General features: G+C 43.1%; 1 protein-coding gene across 1 annotated transcript; it reads right to left on the bottom strand.

Annotated features, from left to right (window-relative positions):
- Positions 1 to 6,771: 6,771 nt before the first annotated feature.
- On the bottom strand, positions 6,772 to 12,582 carry LOC125297412 (lipopolysaccharide-induced tumor necrosis factor-alpha factor homolog). Its single transcript, XM_048247791.1, has 7 exons — positions 12,403 to 12,582; positions 10,977 to 11,042; positions 9,471 to 9,599; positions 9,245 to 9,289; positions 7,932 to 7,976; positions 7,371 to 7,515; positions 6,772 to 6,955 (listed from the first exon to the last, which is right to left on the bottom strand). Exons 1-7 carry the CDS (start codon positions 12,410 to 12,412, stop codon positions 6,847 to 6,849), a joined length of 549 nt encoding a protein of 182 aa, XP_048103748.1. The 5' UTR covers positions 12,413 to 12,582; the 3' UTR covers positions 6,772 to 6,846.
- Between the last annotated feature and the right edge of the window lie 3,128 nt (positions 12,583 to 15,710).

The raw sequence follows: 15,710 nt of genomic DNA, 5'->3' as shown, positions 1-15,710 counted from the left end.
TTTCGTTTAGGGGAGGCGACGTGACGCACGCTACAGTCCAGTCCAGCCTCCAAGGGTTTGGGTTGCTATGGGTGAACTCCGCAGGGAAAATATCCAAAACATGATGATGATTTACCAGGGAGCATAAGGCAAAATAAAGTAGAAATTGTAGCGCCGAGGCTATTTGCCCCTTGTTGGACTTTCCTCTGTGTTCCCCTGTGTCTCCTGTTTTCCCGGTGTGCGTGTGTGCGCGCGCGAGAGAGAGAGTGTTTGTGTCTCCCTCTCCCTCCTGTGTCTTCAGGGATGTAGTGGTAAAATAAGAGGTGTAAACTATGATTTCTATGGTTATGTTGAGGTGGTAAAATAAGAGGTGTAAACTATGATTTCTATGGTTATGTTGAGGTGGTAAAATAAGAGGTGTAAACTATGATTTCTATGGTTATGTTGAGGTGGTAAAATAAGAGGTGTAAACTATGATTTCTATGGTTATGTTGAGGTGGTAAAATAAGAGGGTAAACTATGATTTCTATGGTTATGTTGAGGTGGTAAAATAAGAGGTGTAAACTATGATTTCTATGGTTATGTTGAGGTGGTAAAATAAGAGGTGTAAACTATGATTTCTATGGTTATGTTGAGGTGGACTGTGCCATGCAGTATTTGACTTAAAAAAGGCATTCAGAACACGTTTGATGATGTTGGAGATATTGTCCAATGTGTATAACAGTGGTATTAAATGGTTGCTAGAGTGTACATGTTGTGAATATTAATTATACAGTGTGATTTTTGAATGTTTAAAATCCATTCATGTGGATCCATGTTTTAGTATCTTTAGTGTCTTTTACTGTTCTTTTTAGTCATGTGGATGTTATTTTCTCATCCTGTTTATGTTGTAGATGTGGTGTCTTAAGCTACTGGGACCTTGAATTTCACTTTGGGGATTAATATAGTATCTATCTACCTATCAATTTGTGAATAATCATCACTCGGGCTAACTGGAAGCCATGGCTGACAGGGGATGTCCTCAGGCTGCTGAGGGCCAGAGACAAAGCCTACAGAGCTGGGGATGAAGCTGGCATGAAAACAGCGAGAGCCAACCTGTCCCGTGGCATCAAGGAAGCAAAAAAGGAATACACTCACAAGATAACCACCCACTTCAAAGACAGCAGGAACTCACAAAGCCTATGGCAGGGCATTCCAGGCCCTCACGGACTACAAGCCCCGCCACAGAGCTGTGAGAGCAACATCCCTCTGCTCAACAACCTGAACCGCTTCTTTGCTCGCTTTGAAGCACAAAACAGCACCTGCCCACAGAAGACCCATCCCCCTCTACATGAGCAGCCCCTGTGCCTCTCTGCCGACAGCGTGAAGAGGACACTTGCTGCTATCAACACCCGTAAGGCAACAGGTCCAGACAACATCCCAGGTCGATGCTGAAGGACTGCGCGGGGGAGCTTAAGGATGTCTTCACAGACATCTTTAACACTTCCCTGAAGCAAGCCATCGTCCCATCATGTTTCAAAGCTGCCACCATCATACCTGTGCCGAAGAAAACTGCTCCATCCTGCTTCAATGACTACCGCCCTGTGGCACTGACACCCATCATCATGAAGTGCTTTGAGCGGCTTGTCATGTCACATATCAAAGCCATTCTCCCCCACCCTGGACCCCTTCCAGTTTGCATACCGAGCCAAGCGGTCTACAGAGGATGCAATCTGCTCTCTGCCCTCCACCCAGCCCTCACCCACCTGGAAAAAGAGACTCATATGTGAGATTGCTGTTTATAGACTTCAGTTCTGCATTCAACACCATAATACCACAACAACTCATCTGCAAACTCGACAAACTGGGACTCAGTACCTACCTCTGCAACTGGCTACTGGACTTCCTCTGTCAGAGGCCCCAAGTAGTGCGTGTTGGCAACAATACCTCAAGCAGCATCACACTGAGCACAGGGGCCCCCAAGGCCGTGCTCAGTCCGCTGCTCTTCACCCTGCTGGCGATGACTGCACTGCAACCTACAGCAACAATCACATAGTGAAATTTGCTGATGACACAACTCTGGTGGGTCTCATCACCAAGGGCGGCGAGACTCAATACAGGTTGGAGGTCGACCATCTGACCACGTGGTGCAGGGACAACAACCTCCTGCTGAAGTCAGCAAGACCAAAGAGATTGTTGTTGACTTCCGGAGAGGTCACACCCAACACCTGCCACTGACCATCGGCGGTGCTGTGGTGGAGAGAGCGAGCAGCACCAAATTCCTGGGGGTGCACATCAGTGAAGACCTCTCCTGGACCACCAACACTGCATCACTGGCGAAGAGAGCTCAGCGCCGCCTGTACTTCCTCGCGAAAACTCAGGCGAGCAAGTGCTCCACCAGCCATCATGACCACATTCTACCGAGGCACCATTGAGAGCATCCTCTCCAGCTGTATCGCTGTGTGGGGCTGAAGCTGCACTGAATACAACAGAAAAGCCCTGCAGCATAGTGAACACAGCTGGAAGGATCATTGGTGCTTCACTCCCCTCCCTGAAGGACATTTACACCACCCACCTCACCCATAGCCACGACCAAAATTGTGAGTGATGCAAGTCACCCGCTCACAATCTGTTTGATCTACTGCCCTCTGGGAAGAGGTACAGAAGCCTGCGCTCCCTCACTACCAGACTCACCAACAGCTTCATACACCAAGCTGTAAGGATGCTGAACTCTCTCCCTCCTCTCCCCCCTCCACCCTCAGCTACATAACATCCTGGACATTGGACCCACAATGGCAGCCTGCACTACTCCACCTGCACACTTGAACACTTGCACACTTGTACACTTTACAACTTGGTGTTGTTGTCCTGAAAACACAACACTTCTGCTGCTCTAACATAACTTGCACCACTATGCCACTTTCTTTATTACTTAGGTCAAACAGTATTTTTATAGTATTTTACAGTATTTGCACTAGTATTTTATAGTATTTTACAGTATTTGCACTAGTATTTTATTGACTGTCTATGCACAATTTCAACAAAATTTTGCTGCTCTTATTTTTTCATTATTATATGTGCCCTCTTATTTACTTATTTACTTACTTTTTTGTTTACTTGAATGTTATGTTTTGTCTGTGGACTTAAAATTGGTCAAATATGTCTTGTCTTCACCGTGGGATAGTGAGAAACGTAATTTCGATCTCTTTGTATGTCTGGAACATGTGAAGAAATTGACAATAAAGCTGACTTTGACTTTGACTTTGACTTTGAATAAACTGTTTTGAGAGGTGGATAACTCTATTTCTGTTTTCAGAGGTGGATAAACTGTGTTTACTTCCGTTTCGCCATCCATTGGCCCTGTACGGTGTACGTTTTAGGACACCCTCAGCTGTCAGACATCAGATGAAAGGGCATCAGATCTCGGGAAACCGCTGTCAAGTTTACGGAATTGCACATCTTTCATATCGCTCTCTCTCCTTTTCCTTGCCCAGCCTCCTCGTTTTCTGATTGACATCTATTCTCATCTTGTTTTTTTGTTCCCCTTATTTCTTTCTTTCTTTCTATTTTACTTCGTTTAAAATATCTCTTTATGTCTTTCTTTGTATTTTACGTTATTTTTATATCTCTCTTTGAAAACAGTATTTTAAAATGTGTTAACTGACAGAAATGTGTTAAAGTTCTTTCTCATCTTTTACTCCTCATATGTGAGTGTCCTTCAGCCCACACCTCTCCCTCTTTTACTCCTCATATGTGAGTGTCCTTCAGCCCACACCTCTCCCTCTTTTACTCCTCATATGTGAGTGTCCTTCAGCCCACACCTCTCCCTCTTTTACTCTTGTCATCCTTCTCTCTCTTTAATATTTGTCTTTTCTTTTTGTCTGAGATTCTGTTTATCTTGTTTCTGACATGACAAATGTTTCAGTGTAAGGTCCCAAGGTCACAGGTTCAAGGCCAGTGAGGGCCTGTTGAACACAAGTCAGGTCACAAACACCATGAAGGGAATGTGCAGCCATCCCTATTGGTGGAGTCCCACGCCACTCTCTAAGTGCTTGTGATTGGACCAGTGGTTTTGGACTTCCTGTTTCTGCTGCAGTTTGTTAAATGTGTGAATGTGTTTTTTATGACTGCTGTTAGTGATGTCACAATAGAGCCCTCTGTCTCTCATGCAGTCTGGCTCACTGGGAGACGGTTGTCATGGACACTGATTGATGATCCTCTTCTCTCCTTTATCCTGCAGGTGAGGTAATGATTTGCAGCCAAATGTAGTGTGTGCATCACAAAAGTAGTGTATACATCACAGTTTTGCCCCACGTAATATAGAGTAGTGTAGTGTTGAACTGTATGGGGTCTGTGGTGCAGAAGCTCATGACATGAGGATGGGATCCAGCACACACACACACACACACACACACCATCGTATTCACACATACCACACACACACACACACACCAGTAACACAGGAAACAGACTCTTCCTGAGGGGAGCTCAACAAACACAGACACACACACACACACACACTGACACACACACAGACATGCACACACCAGCAGCGCACACACACACTCTCACACACACACACACACCAGAAGCGCACACACAAACAGCACACAGGAAACAGCTTCTTCCTGAGTGGAGCTCAGCAGTGAGATGAATGGAGAATGGAGGCGTGTCCTGATCAGCCAGAGATGATTGACAGCATGCAGCATGGACTCCGCAGACAGAGGAGGACCAGTCACTCTCCAACATGTGCACAGATGGACATATGGACTGAACTGGACATTGTGTGAATGTCAGGATCTGTTGTATCTATTTGGTATTGTTTTGTCATGTATGAAACCATATGGACATGTGAACTGGTTAGACGCTTTATTAACATGTCTTTATTAGATTTTTTTTTTTACTTTAAAAAAAATAAAAAATTAGAATTTTTATTTATCCTGTATATACTGTATGTGGTGATGGAGGCAAATTGAGTTTTTGAGTTGATTTCCATGATTTGATCGTATTAGTGTGAGTGTGTGTTGGTGTGAGTGTGTGAGTGTGTGTTGGGGGGGAGAGAGAAAGAAAGAGGGCATGACCAGTGAACATACCTATTTTTAAAATATAATTAAGTTTGTTATAAAAATATAAAAATGTGTTTTGTTATCATATATCGTGTACATACATTGTCAATATAACATGGAAATGACAGAGGAGTGTGTGTGAGGGTTTGTTTGTACTCCACAGAACACAGGCACTAACAGTCAAAACAGAAAATCTGTTGGAGTTGAACTGATTTCACAGCATAAATGTTTTATTTTTCATTTGAGTGTCAACATTGCATTGCAATGACAACCCTACTTAAGTAAAAGTAAAAAGTACCTGCTTTTAAATGTACTTTAAGTATTAAAAGTAAAAGTATTTGCATAATGATTTATTCTCTTAATATCTATATTCTAAAAGAAAAAATAGTATGGGCTGTGGCATTTTAATTAGGCCTAAGCTAGTTTTAGGTTAGGCTATATTCGACTAGATAGTTTTAAGCTAATGCAATTGTGCTTACCATCTGTGGCCCAGTTTACATTCTGACCTACAATTCTAGAGACTGTAATTCTGGTTATCTACTAGGGTGATCTGCTGAGTATATCATTCAGCAAAACACGAGAGCCTGAAGTTTAACGGGGTAGACCAGGGAAGTCGGGTGGATCGTAATGCCAATTCTGAAAAGTTGCTGAGAAAGGTGTCTTTATGATTAGGTTCAGTTTCACTTGCGCAGACGCACATAGACATTGAATGAGCGCTCACATTTGTACCCCAATTGTAGGCTATGCCTCTTTATTTGATCACACACAATTAAGAAATATTTCCTAATCTGGAAAATGCTACGTTTTTTTCTGCCAGCGGTTCTATAATAGTCTACCATTCATTTGTGGCGCAAATGATCAGACGTGTGACAGAAGCATGGGCATAGCCTGTAACTTCGCTGATCCGCGGATAGCAATTTCATCGGAGAGGAGGCCCTAACGCTGCAAATAATAGACAGAGAAAGGCACAGAACACAGTTGCATGTCCAGTGTAGCCATGGGTCTGGTGAATATAGCCTACCGAATGCAGATGGCTACAAGCTCACGCTTTGCCTGGTCTAGACTATAAGCTTATGTTTCAAAGATTTAGAAGCTGGGCACGTAGCGCTCCAGAATCTGTGGTAGCAACCCCGCCCCCTGGTAAAACAAATGTGTTTGTCAGAGAGAAAAAAAATCTGATCATAAAATGTATCGTAAAAAGGAACGATGGTGTTGTAGAAATGTAGCGGAGTAAAAGTACAGATAATTGCTGTAAAATGTAACGAAGTAAAAGTCAAAAGTATGCACTATAAATTCTTCTTAAGTAAAGTACAAATACGTGGAATATTTACTTAAGTACAGTAACGAAGTATTTGTACTTCGTTACATTCCACCACTGGTAATGACTGTATGATATCTGTACTGTCCCTGTGTATATCTGTGTGTGACTGTGTTTAGAGATAAGCAGGAATATTATGACTTTGCAGTGTTTCACTGTTCTGCATGGCTGCGTCAGTAGCTATCTGCTCCGGATTGCCAGGCTGCCACTAATCAGGGTCTGTATGTTGACTGTATAGTCATCCAGTGTTTTTCCTGTTATGTTTAGTTACTGTACTAACATAATACTAGTGTTGCTTTAATTTAATTGAAACAGAGATGAATCAGACAGTCAGTTTATTTCATAAAATGAAACATTGAACAAATGTGTTTTTTTATTGTATAATATAAGCATTTTTTTTATTGTTATTGCTATAGGGGTGGCCAAAAGTGGCTAAATATAGCAACAAATTCACTAAATTGACAAAATGGTGTGTGTGTGTGTGTGTATGCATGTGTGTGAATGCTACATCCTCTTGTGGATGGACAGGTTGACGTTGCGTTTACTGCAGAAGTGATGGGCGTCTTTGCAGCTGTCCACAAAGAATGGGATGACACAGCATCCACACACATGCCTGAGAGAAGGAGAGAGAGAGAGATGGAGGGAGAAGAGAGAGATGGGGGAAGAGAGAGAAGTGGAGAGAGAGATGGGGGGAGTCAGTTATTTCAGACTGTGTTGAAGAAGAAGAAGTTTGTTATTACTTCTGCTAACAGGTTAGGGGGTAGCACTTCTGCTAACAGTTTAGGGTTCTGCTAACAGGTTAGGGTTCTGCTAATAGTTTAGGGTTCTGATGTCTGGTTACAGCTGCAATATTTGGTAACATGGTTGACATATAACTGGACTTTATGAAAAGAAAAAAAAAGGTCTGTGTTGCTCTGTTTCAGTCTTCATATAGATAGTATGACCTGACAAAGGCTCCACTGTGATAAGCCACTCTGGTTGGTGTGTACGTATGTGTGTGTGTGTGTGTGTGTGTGTGTGTGTGTTACCCAAACAGAAGGCAGAGTCCACATATCAGCCAGGCGAAGGCTCCGCTGTGATACACCACTCTGGTTTGGACCTTCTCTCCACAGTTCCGACACGTCGTCATGGTGGGAACATCACCAAGGTCCCCAGAACAAATAACAACCTGAGCTGAAGCACAAAGACTCATATTCTAATGCATGCATGAATTGTCCTCGTCAGACAGTGACCAAGCAATCTTTATTGTCTTTCTGTTGTTGCTGTTTCTGGGTCATCTATTCTTAATAATACAATTTGTCCTTGAATTCAGCATGTTAGCATATTTCATCCTGCATGCCACTCCCAGCACTTTAACTTGGTACGTGTCTCCTGTTTTGTTAGCAGATCTATCACAGCATGTTAGCATAAAATGTCTCTTCTAGCACGTTAACATATCTCTCCCAGCACATTAACTTAGCATGACCCTTCCAGGATGTTAGCATATCTCTCCCAGCATGTTAACTTAGCATGTCTCTCCCAAAACGTTAGCATATTTATCCCAACACGTCAACGTGTGATCAACAACAAATAAATGGTAACACACTTACTCTGCTGCGGTTGTATCTGCATTGCCTGTTGCTGGGCCATGGGACCTGTAAGGGAAGAGGAGGAGAAGGTTTACACCAGTGGTTCTCAACCCCCCCCCTCCCCAGTTGTGCATGAGCGCCCCCTCTGCTACCTCGTTTACAGCGCCCCTCCAATACTGTCCGAACACCCCCTGGCGGGCTGTACCGCCCCCGTTTACGATAACATGTCTCTGTCGGCACATTAGCATGTCTCTGCCTCTACATTAGCATATCTCTGCCGCTACATTAGCATATCTCTCCCCTCACATTAGCATGTCTCTGCCGCTACATTAGCATGTCTCTGCCGCTACATTAGCAGATCTCTGCCGCTACATTAGCATGTCTCTCCCCACACATTAGCATATCTCTGCCTCTAGATTAGCATGTCTCTCCCAGCACATTAGCATATCTCTGCTGCTACACTAGCATGTCTCTGCCGCTACTTTAGCATATCTCTGCAGCTACATTAGCATATCTCTCCCCTCACATTAGCATATTTCTGCCTCTAGATTAGCATGTCTCTGCCTCTAGATTAGCATGTCTCTCCCCACACACTAGCATATCTCTGCCTCTAGATTATCATGTCTCTCCCAGCACATTAGCATATCTCTGCCGCTACACTAGCATGTCTGTGCCGCTACATTAGCATATCTCTGCCGCTACACTAGCATGTCTCTTCCAGTACATTAGCATATCTCTGCAGCTACATTAGCATGTCTCTTCCAGTACATACTATAGTATACTATAGTATATAGTATATATACTCTTTTGATCCCGTGAGGGAAATTTAGTCTCTGCATTTGTCTGCATTTATCCCAATCCGTGAATTATCGAAACACACTCAGCACACAGTGAACACACAGTGAGGTGAAGCACAGACTAATCCCGGTGCAGTGAGCTGCCTGCAACAACAGCAGCGCTCGGGGAGCAGTGAGGGGTTAGGTGCCTTGCTCAAGGGCACTTCAGCCGTGCCTACTGGTCGGGGTTCGAACCGGCAACCCTGCGGTTACAAGTCCAAAGTGCTAACCAGTAGGCCACGGCTGCCTTTAACATGTCTCTTCCAGTACATTAGCATATCTCTACCTTACATTAGCATGTCTCTCCCAGCACATTTGCTCATAAAATTAGCATTGCAAACCCATACCTTAAGAGGCATTATATCGAATTGAAGTTGAAGGAGGACAGTGGTTGTGAATTTAATAGTGCGCCCAAGACAACTTTCCCACATTTAATTTACATACTTTATCTTTGTCAGTGTGAGCAAAACAACAAACAAATGGTATAAACACACTTACCCTGCTGTGAGTACATCTGTATTGGCTGTGTATGGTACATGGGACCTGTTTAGGGTAGAAGAGAAGGAGGAGGAAGATGTTCACACTGAACAGGGCGCCTTTGCACCACATCAAAGACATTTGTGCACATACACACACACGCATGCGCACACACACATACACACTGTGCACACACACACATACACACACACATACGCACACACACACTGTGCACACACGCACTTACCTGGTTGCATCTGCATGGGTTGGACCATGGGAGTGGGGGAGTAGGGAGGAGGAGGAGGAGGAGGCTCGTTCTGACCCGGTGTGTTCTGGAGGACCACTTTGACCTCAACAGGGGACATTGGGGGGCTGCCTGGGGTTGGAAGAGAAGGGGAAAGGGATGACAGTATAAAGGAGAGAGAGAGGGAACACAGACAGTAGAAAGGAGAGAGAGAGGGAACACAGACATTAGAAAGGAGAGAGAGAGGGGGAAAGGAAAGACATTAGAAAGGAGAGAGAGAGGGAACACAGACATTAGAAAGGAGAAAGAGAGGGTACACAGACATTAGAAAGGAGAGAGAGAGGGAACACAGACATTAGAAAGGAGAGAGAGAGGGGGAGAGGAAAGACATTAGAAAGGAGAGAGAGGGGGACTGCCTAGGGGAGAGAGGGAAGAAATGGGTCTATCCATTTGTATCGGAAATCTCCCGCCCGAGTTGGAAAGTGTAATGGGTCATTTACACTCGCCGTTTCCCGCCCGAGTTGGAAAGTGTAATGGGTCATTTACACTCGCCGTTTCCCGCCCGAGTTGGAAAGTGTAATGGGTCATTTACACTTTCCCGTTTCCATGAGTTGGAAAGTGTAATGGGTCATTTACACTGCGCCCGTTTCCGCCGAGTTGGAAAGTGTAATGGGTCATTTACACTCGCCGTTTCCGCCCGAGTTGGAAAGTGTAATGGGTCATTTACACTCGCCGTTTCCGCCCGAGTTGGAAAGTGTAATGGGTCATTTACACTCGCCGTTTCCCGGTAGCGGCAGACATGGCGTAGATCTCGCTAGCATGCCAGGATTCTGGCCAGGCCGAGCCAGGTCGTGCACCACTCTGTTTTCTTCAGCCGAGTGCGACAAAGCGGAAACAGGAAGAAGATGGACGAGCTGGACATTCTCTGGGCAAGCAGTGTTGGTACAGGAATCGATATGGACATCGATAAGGAATTGCATCGATAAGCAGACTCGACAATGGCATCGATATCGATAATTTGTTAACGATGCCCATCCCTATGCACCACTCTATTTTTTTCAGCCGAGCGCGAAACAGGAAGAAGATGGACGAGTTCAAGGGCGAGTTAGACATTCTCTGGGCAAGCTTTCCGAGTAAGTGCGCCTCTACAGTGCATCAACCACATTCAACCATTTCATATAGCCTAGCCCACATCCTAAATAAATTGAGTCATTTAAATAAAATTACTGTAGTCAAAGTTTGACTATTCAGTTTGAGAACAGAGGGAAGTTAACTTGGCTAGGCTACCAGAGTTGAGAGAGTTGCAGTTCGGAGGACTGATTTGTTACTTTGTGAGTGTGTGTGTGTGTTTGTGTGTTTGTGTGTGTCTGTGTGTACGTTTGTATGTACAGTTATATGCCAGGGTGTGTTTAGGACAGGAAATGTGTTTGTGTGTGTGTGTGTGTGTGCATGCGTGTGTGTGTGTGCGTGCACAGACTCATGTGTGTTTTGGACAGAAGGAATGTTTACCTGCATTCTTGTTCTCCTCCATCATGTCTATGATCTGCTTTGTTTCTTTCTTCACTGATAAGAGAGCTGTGATGCAAACACACACACACAGACACACACACACACACGCATACACACACATTACATTACATTACATTACATTTAGCAGACACTTCTTGACCAAAGTGACTTACATATGTCAGCTATATTACAAGGGATCACATTGTCCCCGGAGCAACTTGGGGTTAAGTGCCTTGCTCAAGGGCACAACGGTGGAAGCTGGGAATTGAACCGACAACTTTCAGGCTACTGCACGCTAGCCCAGCTCCTTAACCACTACACTACCACCGCCCCATACACATACACACATACACACGCACACACATACCCACATACATACACATACACACACGCACACACACATACACACACACAAACACACAGACACACACAAACACACACACACAAATACACACCCACATTGTGGTTAATGTTTGTTAAACAGTACATTTACCATATTTCTATATTAAAATCCCAAACAGTTGTACATGTACTGTATTTAATTCCATATCTACAAATGTAATGAGTGTACATTAATACACTCTCTCTTTCACACACACACACACACACATTCAATACTGTACATCATCACATACATAAAATTGTTCAATATACTTTAGTCCAGATTTAATTTTATTTACAGTATCATGTATTATTGGAATGTAAACATGCATGTGCATACACATTTAGGTTTGTATACGTATTTGTATGTCTGTCTAACTAAATGCAACTCATGTAAATGTAAAATATAGCTGTATATTTGTTTGTGTGTGTGTGTGTAAATATATCTTTCTGTATGTGCATGTGTGTGTCTGTCACACGGAGAAAAAAGGCTTTTCATCAACTAGTCAGCAGTGGAAATGAACAGAAGGCCGCCATTTCCCTTGTTGGCTATTAAAGCGCATTATTTAATCTCGCGCATGTTTTAACAGCTGCAAGAAATAAAGACTTCATGTGTTTGTGTAAATATACGTGTGTGTGTGTGTGTGTGTAAATAAAACTCACTCTCCTTCATCTCCTCCAGGACCTTGTGTAAATATACTGTGTGTGTGTGTGTGCAAATAAAACTCACTCTCCTTCATCTCCTCCAGGACCTTGTGTAAATATAGTGTGTGTGTGCAAATAAAACTCACTCTCCTTCATCTCCTCCAGGACCTTGTGTAAATATACGTGGTGTGTGTGTGTGTGTGTGTGCAAATAAAACTCTCCTTCATCTCTCCTTCATCTCCTCATCTCCTCCAGGACCTTGTGTAAATATACGTGTGTGTGTGTGTGTGTGTGTGTGTGTGTGTGTGTGTGTGTGCAAATAAAACTCACTCTCCTTCATCTCCTCCAGGACCTTGTGTAAATATACATGTGTGTGTGTGTGTGTGCAAATAAAACTCACTCTCCTTCATCTCCTCCAGGACCTTGATGTCTGTGACTCGTCCCCCCCCTCCTCCTCTCCTGGTTGAAGGTCTGCTGCAGAACCCTGGCGTCGATGTTCAGTGAGAGCACGAGCGACATCGACTCCTGACTCAGACGCTGGTTCAGCTGCTCAAATTTGCTGTCCAGATGCAGCACGTTTTGAAGAACATCGCTCAGGAACCTAGACATATAGAGTTTACTAACAGAACCTGATCCAACCCTCATCCTCCAGCTGCCTCAACAGAACCTAGAATTTACTAACAGAACCTAGACATATAGAGTTTACTAACAGAACCTAGAGAGAGTTTACTAACAGAACCTAGACATATAGAGTTTACTAACAGAACCTAGACAGATAGAGTTTACTAACAGAACCTACATATAGAGTTTACTAACATAACCTAGACAGATAGAGTTCACTAACAGAACCTACATATAGAGTTTACTAACAGAACCTAGACATATAGAGTTTACTAACAGAACCTAGACAGATAGAGTTTACTAACAGAATCTAGAGTTTACTAACAGAACCTAGACAGATAGAGTTTACTAACAGAACCTAGACATATAGAGTTTACTAACAGAACCTAGACATATAGAGTTTACTAGCAGAACTTAAGACAGATATAGTTTACTAACAGAACCTACATATAGAGTTTACTAACAGAACCTACAGATAGAGTTCACTAACAGAACCTAGACAGATAGAGTTCACTAACAGAGACAGATAGAGTTTACTAACAGGATAGAGTTTACTAACAGTACCTTAGACAGATAGAGTTCACTAAAGACAGATAACCTGACTAACAGACTTGAGTTTACTAACAGTATATTGTGTAAATATAAAGATTTAAACTGCTTGACTTGAGTTTACATTATGGGGGGCAGCCGTGGCACACTGGTTAGCACTCTGGACTTGTAACCGGAGGGTTGCGGTTCGAGCCCGACCAGTGGGCCGCTGAAGTTCCCTTGAGCAAGGCACCTAACCCCTCACTGCTCCCCGGCGCCGCCCGTTGAAGCAGGCAGCTCACTGCGCCGGGATTAGTGTGTGCTTCACCTCACTGTGTATTCACTGTGTGCTGTTTGTGTTTCACTAATTCACCGATTGGGTTAAATGCAGAGACCAAATTTCCCTCACGGGATCAAAAAAGTATATATACTTATATACTTATACTTATACTATACGAACCATTTCGTTCGAAAATTCTTAAAACAACAATGTTTTTTAATACTTCAAAATAACATTTGCTAAATGAACCTTACATTTTTCAGTAGCCATAGGTGTGTAGATTTGAACAAATATAACAACTAATCCTGTGTATTAATGTAATACTGCTTTTAGCTGCTTTAACAGTACATTAGCAGGATATAAAAAGTGTATTAGCAGTATATTAACAGTACAATGTTACTAACCTCCTCCAGTCTAGACAGGTTCTGCTGAAGATGGGCCGAGTCCGAAACAGAACCGCCCACAGACGCAAGCTGCTGCTCCACCACCGAGACGCGGGTCTTCAGTCGGGCCACGCGCTCCTTGTGGACTTTGGGTCGGGTGGCGATGATGGAGTGGATGATTTGTTTCACCACAGGCAGTGCATCTTTTGCTTTGGTCGCTACAGCAAGCATGATTGATGGTCTGATCTAGAAGAGAAGATGAGCTGTGTGTTATAATACAAACAGATACACACACACACACACACACACACACATGCACACAGACACAGACACGCTCACACACAAACACACACACAGATATATAAATTCTTGAATTTCCCCTTGGGGATCAATAAAGTATCTATCTATCTATCTATCTATCTATATATATACATATTTTATCTTCACAGTGAAAGAGGAATGACAGATCCACACACACAAACAATTAGAATTAGAGCGTTGTGTTACCTGTCAGGGAGCAGAATTACACAAACATGAGCGTTGTTACCTGTCAGGTAGCAGAATTATAATTAGAGCCTTGTGTTGCCTGTCAGGGAGCTGAAAGCAATGTGAGACCAATAGAAGCCAAACTCACCTGTCGAGTGTCTTATCAAACCCATCAACCCCCTCCCCCCCAAACCTTCACACACAGACACACAGAAGGAGACACATGAACTTGGCGTAAAAGAATGCTTTCTGAACTCCAACTTTCTATACACACACACACGCACACACACACACATTAAACAACACATATTTGTTTTGCACGCAAATGCAATATGAGGCGAGGCTGCATTTTTTAGATCTGTTCTGTCTATTCTCTTTCTGCATACAGTGTGTGTGTGGGAAAAAGAGAGATAGAAAGATGTGTGTTAGTGTGTATTTGTAAAGGAGTGCATTTGTGTATGTGTATCTGTTAGTGTGTATGTGTGTGTGTGTGTGTGTGTGTCTGTGCTTGAGTGAGTGAGTGAAATAGAGAAAGAGATGTGTATGTATTTGTGCATTTCTAAATTAATATTTTTGTACAGTAGTTGTATCTTTAAGTGTGTGTGTGTGTTCGTGTGTGTGTGTATCTTTATCTAAGGACAAAAGCACAATCCCCTGGCATCAATACACACACACACACACACACACACACACTTAGTATCATAAGTGCTTAATAATTTAATGAAATGTTATTGTTGATCTATGTATATTTTTGTTTTTGGTGGAGGACTACATTTTTCAATTTTCAATTTAATTTTACTTATAGAGCGCCAAAACATTACACATGTCTCATGGCGCTTTACAGAGTTCAATTCATTTCTCTCCTTTGTGCATATGGGTGTGTGTGTGTGTGTGTATGTGTGTGTGTGTGTGTGTGTGTATGTGTGTGTGTGTGTGTGTGTGTGTGTGTGTGTGTGTGTGTGTGTGTGTGTGTGTGTGTGTGTGCACCCCTAACAGATTGACACCCAGTGGCAGACAGGCCTGCTAACTAAGCAGTTGATCAGCACAATGCAATTCTCAAAGGTATCAGTTATCTGGACTTCAATGTAGAGACTCACCTTAGAGCTCTTACACATATCGACTCACCTTAGATCTCTTACAGGTATCGACACACCTTAGATCTCTTACAGGTATCGACACACCTGTAAAAAAAGTATCTATCTACCATATTTATCTATCTATCTATTATAGTCTGTTATTTAAAGGGACTTCCGGGGAATTCTGTGTCATAACTTCCACTTGACCTTGGGTGTGGCCATTTCTGAAGAAATAAAAACTCAGTCGGTCATAATAATGATTATCAAAACTGATTTTAAATTATTATCAAACTCATATGGCCTTTGAGTCACTGTGCTGTCTATGTCCTTTCTG

This window comes from Alosa alosa, chromosome 7 (assembly GCF_017589495.1).
Source record: "Alosa alosa isolate M-15738 ecotype Scorff River chromosome 7, AALO_Geno_1.1, whole genome shotgun sequence".
Lineage (NCBI taxonomy): Eukaryota > Metazoa > Chordata > Actinopteri > Clupeiformes > Clupeidae > Alosa > Alosa alosa.
This window is presented reverse-complemented; position numbering and strand designations above follow the sequence as displayed.